Here is a 20,047-nt window from a genome sequence, read left to right on the forward strand (position 1 = left end):
GGCACATTAGGAAGAATTGGTCAATCTCGAGGAAGGTGGAGGAGGAGATGAGGCTTTCACAATGGAGGAGGATGAGGATGATGACCATAGAAAGTAGAGGGCCTCACATTCCCGCCGTGTCATAGAAGCTGTGGGTTAGATAGTCAAACCCAGACATGCCACAAACTTCGATAGAAAAAAGGAAAGACGAGGTAAAGATCTCTTGGAAAATTATTTTATTCCCAACAGCGTATTCCCTGATCATGTTTCATCACTAGTCGTTTTAGAATACAACAAAGTTTGTTCGACAAAATCATGAGTGCTATTTGCAACCATGATCCATACTTTTTGCAAAAAGATGATGTTTTTCATGTTCTAGGTCTTCTTCCTGAGCAAAAAATTACGGCTGCCTTGTGAATGCTTGCATATGGAGTATCTGCAGATCAAGTGGATGAGATTGCAAGGATGGGAAAATTACTGTTTTGGAGTCCCTGATGCGGTTTTGCTCTGCAATTGAAGCCCTCTACACCAATAAGTACTTCCGGAAACCCACGCCAAGGGACATGCGAAGGCTTCTGAGGAAAGGTGAGATGCGAGGCTTTCTTGGTATGATTGGAAGCATCAACTACATGCACTGGACTTGGAAAATTTGTCCAAGTGCATGGCAAGGAGCTTATGGAGACAGAAAAAAAAAAGCCAAAAGTATCATTTTGGAAGCAGTGGCTTCATTTGATACATGGATTTGGCATGCTTTTTTTGGTGTTCCAAGAGCTTAGAATGACATAAATGTCCTTGCCCAATCTTTAGTGTTCAACAAAGTGCTGCAAGGAAAAGCGCCGAGATGCACGTATTGGGTTAATGGCAATAAATACGACAGAGCATACTACCTTGCAGACGACATTTACCCAAAGTGGACAACATTTGTCAAAACAGTGCCACATCCACAAAGTGAAAAAGAAAAACACTTCGCAAAAAGTCAAGAAGGGTGTAGGAAGGATGTGGAGCGTTGTTTTGGTATCTTGCAAGCTCGTTGGGCTATTGTTAAGGCTGCTGCTAGAATGTTAGATGTCGAGGCTCTTCGATCCATCATGATGACGTGTATTATTCTACATAACATGATTGTGGAAGATGAGTATGATTATGATGTCGTCGATGAATACGAGCCAGATACGATGAACAACTCAAGAACATGTATCTACTCTTCTCATGACCGGACCGAAGATCCCGTGCAACACGAGTCGTTGGAACGGGATAGACGTTACAATGAATTGATCGTTGAGCGGTACACTTCAGTGTAAGAGCCATGCTAGCACATAAGCCGCTAGAATGACTTGATTGAGTACCAGTGGGGATTGCAACAAGGTGAAGATAATTAAAATGAGCTTGTGGTTGAAGAATAAAGTGTATTTTTTTTAGTTTATGTAATTTTATTTAGTGTGTTTTTTTTTTAAGTTTATTTGGTGAGATCATGTAATTTTATTTGGTGTTTTTTTTTTTAAGTTTATTTGGTGAGTTTATGTAATCTTATTCAGTGTGTTTTTTTTAAGTTTGTTTGGTGAGGTTATGTAATTTTATTTGGTGTTTTTTTTTTAAGTTTATTTGGTGAGTTTATGTAATCTTATTTGATGTGTTTAAATAAAGTACAAAAAATAAATTTGAAATTACATAAAGTTTTAAAAATAAATAAGAAATTACATAAAATACTAATAATAAATAAGAAATTACACAAAGTACTAATAATAAATAAGAAATTACATAAAGTACTACCAATAAATAAGAAATTACATAAATTGTAACATCCCACATCGCCCAGGGGAGTGATCCTTAAATGTATATTCTCATCCTTACCTAGCACGAGGCCTTTTAGGAGCTCACTGGCTTCGGGTTCCATCGGAACTCCGAAGTTAAGCGAGAAGATGGCCAGAGCACTCCCATGATGGGTGACCCACTAGGAAGTTGCTCGTGAGTTCCCAGAAACAATGCCATGAGGGCGTGGTCGGGGCCCAAAGCGGATAATATCGTGCTACATTAGTGGAGCGGGCTCAGGAAGTGGTCCGCCTCGGGCCGGAATGTGACATAAAGTACTAAAAATAAATATGAAATTACATCTATTAATAAAAATAAATAAAAAATTACAAAAAGTACTAAAAATTAAGTCGAAATTACATAAAGTACTAAAAAATAAGACGAAATTAAATAAAGTACTACAAATAAATACGAAATTATACAAGGTCTGTGGAGCTAGGATATGTGGTGCTAGGATCTTCGTTGTTAGGATATGTGTAGCTAGAACCCCCTCGACTTGTTTCCGCATCTCTTGCACGTCTCTTTTTTTCGATGTCCAAGAATGTTTTGAATTCGGAGACAGTCCTACTAGAGGCTTGTTCATAGTGTCACGATCTGCTTGAGCCATCCTTTCTTCTCTAAGCATCTCATTTGCTCGATTAAGTGCTTCTCTAATCATCTTGTTTTCTCGATTAAGTATTTCTCTTTGTCTCTTAGCCGTTGCATCACATTTCTTAATAGCTGCTAATATTGCTGCCATAGCAGCAGCTTTTTCCTCATCTCTAACTGCTTCCTGCGCCATATTCAGTTCATCTTGGCGAGCAAGTTCGTCCATATATTTAGTGTAGTCATTTTTGGAAGAACTACCTTTTTTCTTTGATGCCTTTTTACCTTGAGGCATGAGGGACCGACGAGTCGGTTGGGTCTCCGACACTTCTTCAAGCATCCCTTCCATCTTTTCAAATGTGTCACCTTCTTGTTCAGCAGTGTATGCTTCTGGCGAACTTTGTAGACCCATGCCATTCATGACAACTTATGGACCGGTTGCCACAATTTTGTATCTGAGGCAATCTTTGACAATTTGCCAACATTTCCATTTGCTGAATGATTTGTTATGGTTCTTCGTATTGTAGAATGCTTGTGTTTGTATTGTCTACAAATGTGGGATAAGACAGTATTAGAAAATGCGGGTGTAATACAAATAAATAAATTAAAATATTGATGCGGGTGGAATACTTATAAATAAATTAAAATATTGTCACCTGATCCGCTAAACTTGTCCCACTATGCTGATTACCAGAAGCATGAGAGAAAGCGTTTTTCCAACAAGTAAAGGATGCGTTGAGTTTTTTCCAACAACCTTGAAGACCTTGACTACTTCTGGCGTATTTTCCATGTACATCGCAAAACGCTTTTGTAATTTTACTCCACATTTCTCGCTTATCCATCTCATTACCTATAATTGGGTCATAAGTGGTGTGAACCCAGCATTCACACAACGTAACATCTTCAATGAGCTTCCACGTAGTCATTTTTTTCTCTCAAAAATTATATGAAAGCTTTGGTAGAAAGTGTTGAAAATATTGAAATGTGGTGTAAGGTGGAAGATGAGGTTTAGGTATTTATAGAAAGAAAAAAAATTTAAATTTTTTCTGTATTTTTTAACAATTTTTAATATTTTTTAATTAATTTTTTATAAATTTTAATTTAGTTAATTAATCTAGATCGTTGCATTTGAAAAATATTCAAATCCAACAGCCTATACGTTGACACGTGACCAACGGTCATAATTCTAACCGTTGTGCCTTTTTTTTTAATTTTGGGGGGAAAAATGTGGACCGTTGATCTTTGAATCAGACAGTCCAGATCAAGCCATGTCACTAGCCATTAGATGTCAAATTCAAAAAAATTTCATCGTTGAAAATCCAACAATCCATAAAACTAGCCGTTGGAAATCCAACGGCCCAAGACGAGCCACGTGGCCTCATCATCTATTTACTGAGTGCGTCTGCACATGCGTGGCCTTCCTACACGCCTAGCGCAAAAAAAATGTCAAATGCCCTCTGACGCCATGCTGGTGTCAGCATGGCATCAAATGTGCCGTCCTATGGGTCTGTTAATTCTAGGCCGGCCTATGGCCTAACTTGGGCTGGATGCCAGCCTATTAGGCTAGGGTCGAGCCAAAAAAAAAAAGGCTGGTCCATTTTTCAAGCTGGGTGCCAACCTAATAGCATGGGGTGGAACTGCTCTAATGTCCTGCCTAGTGCAGTGAGCTAAATATAAAGTACGGAATCTAGGATTCCAAAACCTCTTTAAATATCTCAAGCGTTTAATCATGAAAAAACGTGGGGCAAGATTTTCCGTCCAATTACACTTAAGTTGGAATTTAGGGACACAACAGTTAACACCTTCAACCTAAGCCCAATCTGTCTCCAATGAAAGTGAAGCCCAATCCGGATTTGATCAGGTCTAAACACCACATAACCCAAGTTCAAAATCATGCCTTTTCTGACTCTTGTCAACCATTGCAATTGCAAAGCTTTCTCTAAGTCTCTCTATCTTCCTCTGAACGCCAATCAACCTTGTTAGTATTGTATTGTGTCCACTATCTATGTACATGCCTTCTACAAAAGGAAAGTGAAGAAAGTTGAGGTTCCACCATAAAACCAATTGGCTATATAAAGAGTAGCCCAACTTACTTATAAGCCCATGCAAGGTCCTTCCTCCCATCAATGTGGGACTCATTCTCAACACGCCCCCTTACGTGTGGTGAATTTTCAAGCCTAACATGTGGATAACACAATGGGGTGATGTAGAGCACGTGTGGTCGTTTCACTTCATACGTGAGACAACCTGCTCTGATACCATGAAACCAATTGGCTATATGAGGAGTAGCCCAACTTACTTATAAGCTCATACAAGGTCCATCCTCCCATCAATGTGAGACTCATTCTCAACGCGCCCCCTCACATGTGGCGAATTTTCAAGCCTAACATGTGGACAACACAATGGGGTGACGTGGAGCATGTGTGGCCGTTTGGCTTCACACGTGGGACAACCTGTTCTGATACCACGAAGAAAGTTGAGGTTCCACCATAAAACTAATTGGCTATATGAGGAGTAGCCCAACTTACTTATATGTCCATGCAATGTCCCTCCTCCCATCAATGTGAGACTCATTCTCAACAGAAACAACCATTCAAAGACCCAATCGAGGCTCTCTAATTCTTTCAACAACTTCGCTTCAAGATCCCTTTTTTAAATATAATTCTAACTGTTCATTTTTCGTACTATTGAGTAATCCAGACTTTTAAAAAATATTTGTACAAGAAGGTTGTATTTCCTTCACACTTGGGTTGTTTCATATACCATGACATATTCGACTCCAAATTTTAGCACGTGGTAAAAGAGAGAGAAATTATGAAGTGACTGCTTTGTAATGCAATTTGCAACAACATGGAGAGTGAGAAAATGGGTCATCCAACTTTTTTTTTTTTTGAAAGAAACATGCATCTTTCCAACAATAATTTTTCTTTCCTTTGGGAAAAGTCCTATAGCTTTCCCTATTAGTGAGCAGAACCAGTTTAAGGCAATCATATGGGGGGCTTCTTTGGCTTTATATTATTTATACTTTAAACAGAAAAAAACATACCAACCAAACCAAAAGTGCAGTGGTCATGAAGCAATTTTAAGTCTAGAATTCTACGGGAATGATCAAAATCTATGTCGACCCACGTTAACCTCCCAATCAATACCGTGATAGAGGTACGATTATGCAATGAATTGTAAAGCTCAAACATCTTAGATTTTAATTTTCACATTACAAAAATACTTAAATTTACTTAATATATAGAACTTACAAGTAAGTAATTACAATTCTTGGAAACACATAACCTCATACATATGATGAAGAAACCAATTGTAGGGTTTTCCAAGTTATCTTTTGTTTTTGATACAACGATAAGAGATATTTTACTCTCAGGTTATCATTTGTTTTTATACAACGGTACTCTCCCATAAGAGAAAGAGGGACTGAGTTAGCCACTAGTTTGCTATTAAACTAAACCCAAATTTTTGCACGTCACTGCCATTTGTGTGAGTCAATTCTAATATCTTTACTAACAAAAGAAAATGAATGGATGAATAAATCTTACATTGACGGAATGAGGGATCTTACATGAGTTTATAAATAAATTAGATTACTCTCCATATTATCAATTTGTTTTATAGTGAAATCTCATCTTTCTTCACCACTGTATTGAAATATTAGTTGGTGTTTATACCATACTTCACCAATCTCGAAAATATCGAGCACTAGTCAACTCCATGCAGTTAGGGACCCACTCAAGGATTCATGTTGAGGCACCTTTGCCGAGGCACAAAAGTTTCTATCCAACTAGGAAGCCAATCACAAGTTCTATCCAACTAGGAAGCCAATCAGAGTGCGACATGTGTTAATATCAGAGTAAAACTTAGCTTTCCACACTGATCACGAGTGGAAGCTAGAGACTCTCGTCAACTATAAAGGAAGACCATTCTCCTACATTTAACCTCTAATGTCATTATTGTACTTAAACTCGTCATTAGAACTCACTAATGATGATTATGCTTGAACCTATGTATGTGTAAACTCTTCATTACTATTAATGAGAACTCCTCTACTCTCGTAAATGTAGCCCAACTTAGGGTTAACCGCGTACATCTTGTGTTTACTTCCCTATCTCTATCTCTTTGCATATTATCCTCACTAGGTGACCAAAGCAACCTTGCAAAGATCATAAACTTAACATTTTACGTTGTTCCAAAGTCTTATTGATTTTGTGCATCAACAGTTTGTATGTTACTTTACTAAAACAATAAAAAAAAATAAGTCCTCATCATACACAAGGTGTTTTCAATCACACGATACAATAGCAACACACTTATAAGAAGCAAAAAAAATGGTATTTAATCACATGGGTAGTTGCAGAAATGGGACATTTTTAAGAAATCTAATTTCAGATAAGAAATCTGGCGCGTTTGTTCAAAAATCCATCCATCATGTTGACAAGAAAAAACCTCTGTGTGACTCCCAGTAGAAAATAACTCAAGAGGCGTGGCACTTATTCTACCTTATATAGCTATAACGCAATAAATTAAACAACTAGAGGAAGAAGAAATGGGAGAGAATAGTGCATTGCATGATATGATATGACACCTCAACCAACATCGGAAATTGGCCATCTCAAAATGAGATAAAGAACTTTCGTGTCACATTCTTGGTCATAAATAAACATAAGACATATTATGGGGTCAAATTATTTTTCATTTATGCAAAATGCGCACGACCCCGTCCATCAACTTTGAGACCCAATTTGAGATCCTATTCCAAGGCTACAACTACTTCACTCCACCCCAACCTCCAACAATGACACATCTATTATCTTTTTCTCTCGAGCGATCTCGTGCTGTTGAGACCAAAAATAATGCTAGGAGCAACTATGTGTTAAATCCAATCTAGACTCTGTACAAATGTTGACACCAACACACGTTGCTCGTAAATTCAAGACACAAATAATTTCAGCTTTTGGATCAACTAAAATTAGTTTGTGTGAGATCCAAATGGAAAGATGTCCATGCTCGTGTCTTAATTAACGTAGCAGGGAAGCCCCTAAAAAGTAAGAATTTGTCCACGCACTCGAACAGCCATGATGGTGTTGTTACAATCCAACGAGAGTTAATGTGATGAAAAGATATATGACAATTATATTATATATTGACAAGAATTTTTTTGTAAAAAGATTTAAAAAAAAAAGAAAACTAATGAAAAGGGTTTGAAAACTTTGAGTTTTAATGATAAGGACAAAATACAGGGTAAAGTGAATAGTACCAGAATTGACTTTTTAGTGTAAAAATATGGTTTTTCGTTAAAGTGAACAGTACCAGGTACTTTTCGTTAAAGTTCCCTTAAAAAAAACACGCACCTTTTACTCGAGAATCATGTGAGAACTTAGAAATGACATTTAACTGTCTCTGTCTTGTCAAAACAAGGCTTAAGGCCATGCTAATTAGGATCATTTGCTTGTGATTTGTGAAAAAGATACAGAACTAATGTTTTTTTTGTTTGGAACGAACATTGGGCTGCTTGTTTTATTATGAACAACACATATTTACAAGAGAGAGGCCCACAGACAAAACAAACACAACCACAAAGTATGGACCTCCAAAGTACAACAACCAAGCCCAACAGAAAAACAGAAAAAAAAAAAAAAAAAAAAAAAAAAAAGCCCGAAGAGCCTGCATCCTCTACCACTGCAACCTCTGCTGCTGCTGCCATAAGAACCACCAAACTCAAACCAGTGGCCTGAAATCAAGCTAAATCGAGCCCCCAAAAGGCATAAAAAGAAGACTGCAACAACCTCCAAAGAACACATCGAAGATAGGCACCACAAATCAAGGGAAGCTCGTGAGAAAAACCCCACGAACGACAACGGTAACAAGGCCAAGATAAGGCAAGAAGGTGGTGAGAACACCCAAGCATCGAGAAAATACGAAGCTCTACACATCTTCATCCTAAATGGAAATCGCGAAGATTCAGGTTCACAATAGTGATTTGTGGAACCCGATCTAAAGTGTGAGACCAATGGAGGAGAGAGCCAAGTGGAAAGGATAAGGTGTGGAGGATGGGAAAGAAAAGAGGTGGAGGGAAAAGGAAAGGAAGAAGGGGGAGCTGGTGAAATGAAATCAGAGGCACCAGAGAGAAGAGGAGAAGGTGGAAACAACAAAAAGGTAGAGGAAAAAACAAGCAAGAACAAAAGAAAAGAAAACGAGAACCAGAGGAGCAAGAGGCTACCACCAACCCCAGCCATAGCTAGGAGCAGTGGCAACGAGGAGAAGAACATAGAAGGGGAAAGGAGGAGAAAACAGAAGAAGAGGAAAAGTGGCAACGGACTCCAGTCGAAGCTAGAGTCAGTGTCGAAGTTGTCAATCAAGATGGAAACCCTCACCAAAAGAGGGGGAAGAACTCTCATAGAAGGAGAGAAGCTCTCTCACGGAAGAAGGGTATGCTATCCAACATGAATCTTAAATAACTCAACGCGACCCATGTGGACTGAGTATTTTTGCTTTCTCCAATTATATCAAGGGCCGAGCTAGAAATTTTTTTAAGGAAAACTAATAAAAATGATTTGAAAACTTTGAAGGTTAACAAAAAATCAGGTAATAACTTTATTTAATGATTAAGATAAAACCCAATACTAAATCAGTCCAATTAAAATGGCCAAAACACTGAATTTTTTTATTTTGCCCCTGCCTTTTCCGTTTAATATCTATCTTCCTTCTCTCTGCCATTATGTCTCCCTTGTGTCTTCGTGAAACCTCAGTCCTATTTTCTCTCTCCCACGTGACAAACAAAGTCTTCTTTTGTAATTGTAATCCTATAAGCTTCCGCCACCTAGCATCCTATTAACTCAAGGACTTATGAATTGGGAGGTGATACACATGCCGACAAAAAAAAATTGGGAGGTGTGATGTGATGTCTTGTATTAGCCTATGTTTTTTATTCACGTGTAACAACATCATTAATTCTTTTAAACTTTATTATAAATTCATGAGACTTTTGGAAATATTTTGTAAAGTACTATAAACTCATAATCATTTGAGTTTGCATTTCATATCATACCATCAAATTACTAAGATACTAAAGAGAAAATTCTATATTTATATGTTCTATGTTAAATAATAAACCCAAATTCGTAATACAAATATAGTTTTTTTTAAGTGTAAATAAACATTTATTTATATAACATTTAATAAGTCTACTTAAACTGAGGAACGGGAAATTATAAACATGAACAGTGGCTTCTATTTCTAAAACTGAAACAAAATAACCCACCACATTTCTAATACTAAACCAAAATAACTCACACTATTTCCAGAACTGCAGTAAAAAAATCACACTATTTTTTAAACTATAGCAAAATAACTCACATTATTTCTAAAACTGAACCAAAATAACTCACACTATTTCTGGAACTACAGCAAAATAACCCACACTATTTCTAGAACGAACCAATACACTTACACTCTTTATGAAATTAAACCAAAATAACTTACACTATTTTTGGAACTACAGCAAAATAAGTCATACTCCTTCTGGAACTACAGCAAAATAACTCATATTATTTCTGAAATTGAACTATTATAACCCACACTATTTATGGAACTTGTTTATACCATATTTAAGGCCTCGTATTTAGACCTCGTATAAATACTCGAGGGACTTAGATGTAATTATGTGATAAAGGAAGGGGCAAATATGTAATAAGTGAGGAGTCCTTATTCTATAAAAGGACCCCTCACCCTCACAATTAGAGGAGGCCAATTCTTAAGCCTCTCACCCCCTCTCAAAGCTCTCACATTACAGAGCTCCTCCTCTTTCTCTCTCCCTCAGATAAATACATATTCAGTGTGGACGTAACCCAAACCTTGGGGTGAACCACGATACATCTTATGTCATTTACATTTCATGCAGATTCACAGTCAGATTTATGTTGTTCCAAGACCTCTGGTTTTGTGCATCAACATTTGGCGTCGTCTTTGGGAATCGACACAAAAAGCTATGTCGGTTCTTTTTCATTTTTTTCATCTCACCACCGTGAGACCTCACCACACTCCACCATGAATCTGCAAAAACCCAGGAATCAAACAACCCAACATCCACACTCAGAGACGCCCATTCAATTTACAGAGAGAAAGAGAAACTCAAGCATAAAAAAGAGCCCCAAATAGCCCCAAAGATTCTAAATTTTTAACAGCAAGTTCGCACTGCTCTCTAACTCTCTCTCTCCCTCCACGACATTTCCACCTCCATGGAAGGAACACTACCCATGGACCTGCTCCGATCCAATCTCTCCCGGGTACGGATCCTAGAACCCACCAACCGCATCTACGAGCAAGAATGCTGCATCTCTTTCGACACTCCACGATGGCAGGATTCCAGTTAGGGCCAGATGACTCGGAGAGCCGAGCAGCACCGTCTGATCTCGTCTCCGACGTCGACTCCACTGCTGCCGAGATATCTCCACAGAACTCGACCCCACACGATCGCCGCCACGAGGAAAGCTCGAGTGGTCCGACTCGGATTTCATCCTCAAATCCGCCAGAAGCTCTTTCTCTCTCGCCCTCATAGAATGCCAGGACCGACGATCCATATCTAAAGCGTTATTAAATAAATTATACCAGCCAAGACCCGCCTCATTGAACTTGAACAACAATGCCTCTGTGTCCTCGCCGAGATTATGCACGATAAAGAAGGGTTCGATAGCGTCTCGGAAATCAAGTAACTTTCCCAGTCCTGGCACACTGAGTTATTGGCACGCAAATCTCAGAGTTTAAAAGGGTTGGAGCTCGGAGCGAGTACCGTCGCATACCAATGTGGGTCAGAAAAATACGACGGCTGCGATGTTGCCCTTTAATAACGAGAGGACATTGTTGTCTAAGTCGAAAGATGCTGGGAGATGGATTTTGAGTCTGGTTCAGGGAGATAGCGTGGTGAGGCCAGCTTATTAGCAAACCCAGAGGCGGCCCAAGTCGGATTTGGGATTCATTTCGTTCGGGGATGACCAGAAGAATTGCCCTCTGTGTCGTACGCCGTTCATATCGAAGAATATGCAGGGCGATTTCAATAAGAAGTGTTGGGCCGCTACTGGGACCCCACCAACACACCACTTGCCTCGCCGTGATGGAGCCTGAAGTTCCGAGCTCTCCGTCGGAGTTTCCCTGGTCGTACGTAAAGGTTCAGGCTTATATCAGTGTGGACAAGTGTTCGTGATGATCAGTGCATTCTTCAAGCTGGTGTTCATGTTGTTGTTGGAACCCCTGGTCGTGTGTTTGACATGTTGAGAAGGCAATCACTTCGCCCAGATTACATCAAGATGTTTGTATTGGATGAGGTTGATGAAATGTTTTCTCATGGTTTTAAAGATTAGATCTACGACATTTTCCAGCTCCTGCCATCAAAGGTTCAAGTTGGGGTGTTTTCTGCTACCATGCCACCTGAAGCCCTGGAAATCACAAGGATGTTTATGAACAAACCTGTGAGGATCTTGGTAAAGCGTACTGACATGGGGGGGATGCTGGATATCTTTTCACGTGCGGAGATGGCTTGTTTGGTCAGCTCGGGCATGGTGATTTCCAGGCGCGTTGCTATCCTGTCTATTTTTGCTTTTGTCGACGAAGATGCCCACCATCATGCATATCCTGTCTACTTTTGTTGCCCACCATCATGCATATCCTGTCTACTTTTGCTTTTGTTGATGAAGATGCCCACTATCATGCATATTCTCATTCTTTGAGAAAGCCAGAGAAAAGCAAAGGGGTGGTGTCGAAAAAGATGTCCAAGCAGCTGTCATTTTAGAGAAAGAATATTGCCCTTAATCATGTCGTCAAGCGACATATCCAAAGCAGAAAGCAAAAGAAGATAAAAAGAATCAGACATAATTACGGTAGTGATGGCATCTATATAAACCCCATCAGAGGGTCGGATTTATCTTAGAATGATGTAAATTATTTTTCGTATCTTTCGGAGATAGCTGTATAAACCCCATCAGAGGGTAATATGTATAAACCCCATCAGAGGGTAAAAAAATAAAATTAAATAAAATTAAAAACAAAAAGCCCAAAATAAATGAGCTGGACTGATATGTGGAGGGCCAAGGCCCATATGCCCAAAAGAACCAGGCCCTATGACTCCACAATTATTCGGCAACCCACCGCTATTACCACCAACCAGGTCATCAAAAGTACGCCCAGTACCCCACAATTATTCAGCAACCCGCCGCTATTACCACTAACCAGGTGATGAAATGTACAACCCGTACTTTCCTTCATACCACCAACCAGGTGATCAAAAGTACGCCCAGTACTCCAAATTATACATGAGCATTACTCATGTCATTCATACATAAACATTCATGAGCATCACTCATGATAATCATACATAAACATTCATGATCATCATTCATGTCAACATTCATGAGCATCACTCATGTTAACATTCATGAGCATCACTCATGACAACATCCATGAGCATCACTCATGTTAATCAACATAAACATTCATGAGCACCACTCATGTCAAACAGCTTCAAAAGCTTCATTTACAGAGCTCTAATTTCAAAAGCTTCATTTACGAGCTCTAGCTTCAAAAGCTTCATTTACAGAGCTACAGCTTCAAAAGCTTCATTTACAAAAGCTCTAGCTTCAAAAGCTTCATTTACAGAGCTCTAGTTTCAAAAGCTTCATTTACAAGAGCTCTAGCCTCAAAAGTTTCATTTACAAAGCTCCAGCTGCAAAGCTTCACTCGCAAAACTTCACCGACAAAGCTTCAGTGTAGGGTATACAAATACCGCCTCCGAACAACCGACACTTCGGCCCATACATGGATTCAATTTGAAGTCTCCAGCCAACAGACTCTATTGACCGAAGACTTAGGGGACTACACTATACACCATATATTAGGCCTCAACTGGGCCTCATGAAAAATACTTGGGGGACTTAGCCCATTATTTATGTATTAAGGAGCGAGCCCTTATTCTATAAAAGGGACTCCCTCACTTTCATTAGAGAGCACCCATTATTCATGTACTGATGAGCGAGCCCTTATTCTATAAAAGGGACTGCCTCACTTTCATTAAAGAGCAACGCCGCCAACTGAGCAACCGCCTCGCCGCGAGCATTACTCCTAACCCATCACTTATGTATTGAGAAGCGAGCCCTTATTCTATAAAAATGACTCCTTCACCACCATTAGAGAGCATCGCCGCCTACTGAGCAACCGCCTCCCCGAGCATCAACTCTAGCCCATCATTTATGTATTGAGGAACGAGCCCTTATTCTATAAAAATGACTCTCTCACCATCATTAGACAGCATTAACTCTAGCCCATCATTCATGTATTGAGGAGCGAGCCCTTATTCTATAAAAGGGACTCCCTCACCTTCAAACGCCGCAAGCCGAGCCAACCAAGGCAACATAAGCCACGAGCCGAGCAGCCTCGCAGTGTGCTACTTCTAATTGAGCGTCATTTCAGATTGAGCACTGCCTCATATCGAGCATCAGTTCAAGACAGCATCTAGTTACTTCGGCCCACACATGGACTGAATTTCAAGTCTCCAGCCAAAAGACTCTCTTGACTGAAGAATTGGGGGACTACTGTTTATACCATATTTAGGGTCTCATATTTAGACCTCATATAAATACTCGAGGGACTTAGATGTAATTATATGATAAAGGAAGGGGCAAATATATAATAAGTGAGGAGTCCTTATTCTATAAAAGGACCCCTCACCCTTACAATTAGAGGATGCCAATTCTTAAGCCTCTCACCCCCTCTCAAAGCTCTCACATTACAGAGCTCCTCCTCCTCTCTCTCTCTCTCTCCCTCAGATAAATACATATTCAGTGTGGACGTAGCCCAAACCTTGGGGTGAACCACGATACATCTTGTGTAATTTACATTTCATGCAGATTCACGGTCAGATTTACGTTGTTCCAAGACCTCCGGTTTTATGCATCAACAAAACTACAACAAAATAACTCGCTATTTCTGAAACTACAGAAGAAAAAACTCACACTATTTATGAAACTACAACAAAATAACTCATTATTTTTTAAACTACAACAAAGTAACTCACACTATTTTTGAAACTGCAACAAAATAACCCACATTATTTCTGAAAACTAAAGTCAATTAAACAAATAAACACTATTTATGGAACTACAGCAAAATGACTCAAATTATTTTTGTAATAGAACAAAATACATATTATTTCTGAAACTACAGCAAAATAACTAACACTATTTCTGTCACAGCCCGTCTTGGAAAATTATTCTCATGGATGGGAAATGCCGAGAATACCCTTAAACGTTTCATGGGATTTAATATTAGGGTTTTTTGGTTGATCTAGCTTAATTTTGGATAATTTAGGACTTAGAGTTTTTGTTTGGTTGTAGATGTGGGTTTGGTGATGTGTTAGTGTGAGGACCACACACACACACACACCCAAAACTCTCTCTCTCACCCTCTCGTACTCTCTCTCTCTTGGACGCATTCTCTCTCTCTCTTTTCTTCTCTCTTGTACGGACTACACTCAAAACCCATTGAAAGTGTGAAGATCGAAGGTGTGAAGCACACCATTGTGTTCGTGAGAACCATACGAGTTGAATGGTACCATTTTCAGGTAAGAACTCCTTTGAAAACTCGTGAAATCCGAACCCCAATTTGAGGTACTATTCATGCTCACATAAAATGTTGATTTTTAGGGAATTTTAAGGACATAGGAAGTTTTAGGAGATCCTAAGGAAGCTCGGAGTGGTTCGTTGGGTGAAATTGGACGTCGGGATCGTGAGTTTCAAGCTTGGCCGGATTTTGTGGAATTTCTCTGACAAGATTCCGTGACTTTTGGAGCTTCAAATTGGTAAGGAAATGCTCTTCAAGTTGTAAGCTTCATTTTGGTGCAAATTTCGTAGGAAATGGATGAAAAATGAGTGAGATATAGCGATTTGAAAAATTCCCAATTTTTCGGTGATGGCGACGGTCGCCGGAGTCTGAGGTTGAAAGACGACAGAATATTCTGACGCCGTCAGTTAAGTTTAACATAATCTATTAGGATTTAACGGAATATTCCCTAACTGCCGTTACTGTTTCCGTTAGGGTTCCCTGCGCGTGGCCGCGTGTCTTGCCGTGCATTCGCCGGCGCGTGGGTGGATGAAAAATTATTTTAAAAATATGGGGACAATCCTGAGATTGTGTAGGTCACTATGGTATATTCATATACCCAATTTGAGCTATGTATGAAAAGTTATTACATAGTTTGGTATATGTGCATTAAAGTGACGTTTATATAGTTGCTTCTCCTATAGGCGAGACCTATCTGGAGGATGAGCGTAGCCAGGCTAGGCACGGGGGTTACGACCCAGCTACATATCAGTGAGTGGGCAGTTATTTTCAGTATATATATATATATATATATACACTTGACATTTTTCCCTGAAAACGTATTTAAAGGAAATGTGATTTAAATGCCATGTTATGCCTACATTTTATTTTAGCATATGCATTATCATAATTATGCATATTGTTGCATGGTGCTGCGGAGGCCTAGGTAAGCTACATGTGAGTATTTTATGCTGGTAATGTTTCTGAGTTAGATGGTGATGTTGTGATGCATATTGAGCTCATTAATCTGCACCCCAGTGTTAGTGCTCCCACCTAGAGTTAGGGGTACAGTCCTTCACGTGATGTTCACCTCTCGCACCACACGCTCATCTTGGATCCAAGTTAGGTGCACAGTCCAGTCGTATAGACCACTTTGTGTGGGTTCGACTCGTAGGTGACCCGCGATTTATCGCACAGTCTTCACGTGATCGTAGCACTAGAGCTTATTATTACTTTACACCCAGTCTTGTCGGTCAGACCACGTGAGGTGGTTCCGACTCATGTGCAGATATGTGTATACATGATGAGATATGATGAGATATGTGACGTATATAGATGATGATTTATTTGATGAGATATGAGATTGATGTTGTGATTGAGATGAGTTCTAGATTCCGCCGTATAGATCACGTCAAGTGACTTCGGCTAGCAGTTGGTTATTGTGAATTGCATCACCTGGCTTACTTTTGGTATTTTTATGTTATTGGGCATGGCATATATACAAATATGAATCATGATTTATTGAGCATGATTTGAGATATATACATATTTATGTATTCTATTTTCTAGGAAAGTATCTACATACTTGTTTTACGGCGAGGGGTTGGTATATTCAAAAGAAAATAAGGTTTTCGTGTAAGTGTGTTTTACTGACCCACTCGACTTTGTTTTTCGCCCCTCCAGGTTTTAAGTAGCAGAGTTTGGTGGCCACGAGGAATCCAACGGTGTTCTGACAGAATCCGAAAAAAAAAAAGTAGGATTCACCTTCGGGTGTTGTATCTTAGTAATTGTCCTATTTGACTGCAACTAGACTTTCTTATTGCTCTGAAAGTGTATTTATACACTTAGACTCTCACTAGCATCCTATCTTAACTGGGATTGCTAGTTGCTTGGTTTTAAATTGTTCGTATTTCCTTACTCTTTATCGCTTCTGCTTTGCGTACAAGGCTACGTCACACTTACGTGACGGCCAACACATCTCAACTTCGGTCGAGGTGTGTCAATTTCTGAAATTGAACCAAAATAACTCACATTATTTATGGAATGAAACAAAATAAACATTATTTTTTAAACTGCATCAAAATAACCAACACTATTTCTGAAATATAACCAAAATAACCCACATTATTTCTAGAACTGCAACAAAATTGCACACTATTTCTGAAAACTGAATTAAAATAAGTAAAACTATTTTTGAAAGGGAACATATAAATACTATTTATGAAACTACAATAAAATAATCAGTGCTCAGTTTTAGAAATAATTAGTGCTCAATTCTAGAAATAATCAATGTTTAGTTCTAGAAATAATTAGAGTTCATTCTAAAAATAGTCAATATTTAGTTCTAGAAATAGTCTAAATATAGCGGTAGTGTTCAGTTCGAAGATTTTAGGTTTTGGACACTTTTTATTTGTTTATAATTGCTAATTTTGTTTACTTGTGGAAATATTTGAGCTATTTGATTTTTTTTATTACTTGCGGAATCGTAATGTATCACATTTCTAGTATGATACCAATGCATTTTTTGTTGATTTGTTTTCATGTTGTTGCTGGGACATGACAAAGCGACTTGTAAAGCTATAATCCAATACAATTAATTTGCTAGTATAAAAGATAATTGATGGGTATTATTATGTAATTTTTGTTTTAGTACTAGCGATATTCTATACTAATTGCTTATTCTTTTTAGTATAAGCAATATTATATACTAATTTATTCTAAGAGGACAAAAATTTAAACCTGCAACGTCATAAGTTGACAATATAACTTTAACTACCAAGCTAATCAACTACTTACATGAGTTACCTATTTCTTTTTTTTAACATGTAGATTATTTTTCTGTTTGAGAAGAGCTTTGTTCTTTCTGATATATATGTATGGAATGGAAGTGTAAGTTGGTTGTTTATTAAATTGAATTTGAAAAGTAATATTTTTAGTTTGTGAGCATTGTGCAGAGGAAAAATAGAAGTTGGGATAGGGGACGCCATAGAGGAAAAATGGAAATGGGGATGGTTCTTAAATTAATCATGTCAGGATTGAGCTTTAATTTTGGGGTTGGTGTGGTGGGGTTTCAACTGTCACATTCCGGCCCGAGACTCGACCTAAAATCAAGGCGTGTTGGCCGTCATGCCTTGATTTTAGGTCGGGGTGTGAAAGCAATGGCTTGTTGCAAGAAAAAAAAAATTGAAATTTTTTTGTTTTATTTGATTTTTTGCGCTCGATGGCAATTCCGTAAATAACGTGAAGTTGGGTTAACCTTTGTTAAGGGCAAAGCTGAAAGAAAGATTTGATGTTGTATGTTGGGCTTTATTTCAGCCCATGGAATTTAATTTTTTTTGGCCTGTTATATGTTACTTTTGTCATTTTCATTAAATATCAAGTCTTTTTTATTAAATAAAAATGGTGAATGGTTTTTCGTTAAAAAAAGTTGGCCCAAGTTCTTTTCATTAAAGCTTCCAATTTTTTATGAGTGAGCTAGCTAAAAAATTTACCCTAAAATCAAATATATATATATATATATATATATATATATATATATATATATATATATTCTACATACCTATTGTATGCAAAAATTTAAGTTGAATTTCTATATTTGTATAATTAAAATTTGTTTGGCATGAACTCAATAAGCTTCGAAATCGCAAACTGCAAAATTACAATGAATCATCAGATTTCACATATATTTAGATGCAAACACAAGAAAAAATAGAAAACTTGATATCTTAATTACAACCGCACAACTAGCACAAAGCAAAACAACGAAAGTAGAAGTAAAGGCTATCTTAAAAAAAAATTGATTGAAACTAATATAAAGCCTACTGAACCAAAGCAGAATAATCTTGAACAAAATAACATCACAATTTCTATGGTAATTTTTATATTTTTAGTTGTGCTAAATACTCACGAGGGCTAGTTTCATTAAAAAAAAATTATCTTGCACTTTTTTTTTCCTATTATATTCCACCATACACTAAAATATATACATATTGCCACAAACCCTCCCGTCTACAGCCCGTTGTAGCCTTTGGTGTGGCTACGCCATTGAATTATATAGTCACATAATGAGTCAGATCAGAGTAATGTTACACTTATTACGTTTTTTATACCATATGTGTACCACTTTTCTAATAAAATTAGCCTCTACCAACATATGTGAGTCTCATCTTTATAGAAAAATGATATACATGTGGTATGAAGGCAATGCCACTGACGGGTCGTGAGTACGTGTTGGCCGGAGCAGCAGCGGAACCGAGTGGAACACGGAAGCAAGGCGGCCAGTCTTATGGCAGTGAACTGTAGTTCGCAAGACACGTTGTAGTGTTGTACACGCAGAGAGAGGGAGAAGTGAACTGTGAAATAATGAAGCATAAAAAAATTTAGAAAACAAAAGGGTGCACGCCCAGTGGGACTCGAACCCACAATCGCTTGATTAGAAGTCAAGCGCCTTATCCATTAGGCCATGGGCGCTTGTTGACAGGTGCTGTCTAAATTATTTATTTATACAATAACTTATTTGTTTATCTAAAACCAAACGCAGAAATTTTTTTTTTTTAACTATTATTACCACTCAAAAATAATAATTGTGTCATGAGTGCATAATTAGAGTTTTTGAGTGCAAATGTTAATTTCTTTTTTATTGGTAAAATCGGTATTTTATAATAATTTACACTAAGAAGAAGAGAAAAAATTTTGAACTTGAAACACAGTAAATCAAAGAGAAATACACTAACTAAAAAAAATAAAGGACAAAGTAAATTTCAAATTTTGCCTTTTTAGTGGTTTCATTAAAAAAGTATTTTAGGGTATTTTATGCCTAAAGAAATTTTGGCTGTCACGATGGGACTGAAGATTGCTTATCATCTTTGGAGCTTTCATCAAATAACTCTTGAAAGATGCTCAACCTATTATTTCTTATCTGCATGGTTTTGAATTTTAACTTTGTTGCGGAAGGTGTTCTCATTGAAGAAGTAAATTCTCACCTTTAGTTTTTCGATTTTATACGTGTCAATGTGTGTCATGTGCAAAAAATTTGACAACGTATCTTCTAGTTAAGAATGAGCTTATGTTTTCCGATTTTAGTATG

The 20,047-nt window shown here is 38.0% G+C and overlaps 1 protein-coding gene and 1 non-coding gene across 2 annotated transcripts; one reads left to right on the plus strand and one right to left on the minus strand.

Annotated features, from left to right (window-relative positions):
- The first annotated feature begins 473 nt into the window (after positions 1-473).
- Positions 474-1,277, plus strand: LOC139193417 (uncharacterized). Its single transcript, XM_070816426.1, has 2 exons — positions 474-564; positions 787-1,277. The coding sequence occupies exons 1-2, from the start codon at positions 474-476 to the stop codon at positions 1,275-1,277; spliced, it is 582 nt and encodes a 193-aa protein (XP_070672527.1).
- An 18,081-nt stretch (positions 1,278-19,358) lies between these two features.
- TRNAR-UCU (transfer RNA arginine (anticodon UCU)) lies at positions 19,359-19,431 on the minus strand. The gene has a single exon. It is a non-coding gene; the product is annotated as a tRNA-Arg (tRNA).
- Positions 19,432-20,047: the final 616 nt, after the last annotated feature.

The sequence above is a fragment of the Malus domestica genome, chromosome 17 (assembly GCF_042453785.1).
Source record: "Malus domestica chromosome 17, GDT2T_hap1".
In the NCBI taxonomy this organism is placed as follows: Eukaryota; Viridiplantae; Streptophyta; class Magnoliopsida; order Rosales; family Rosaceae; genus Malus; species Malus domestica.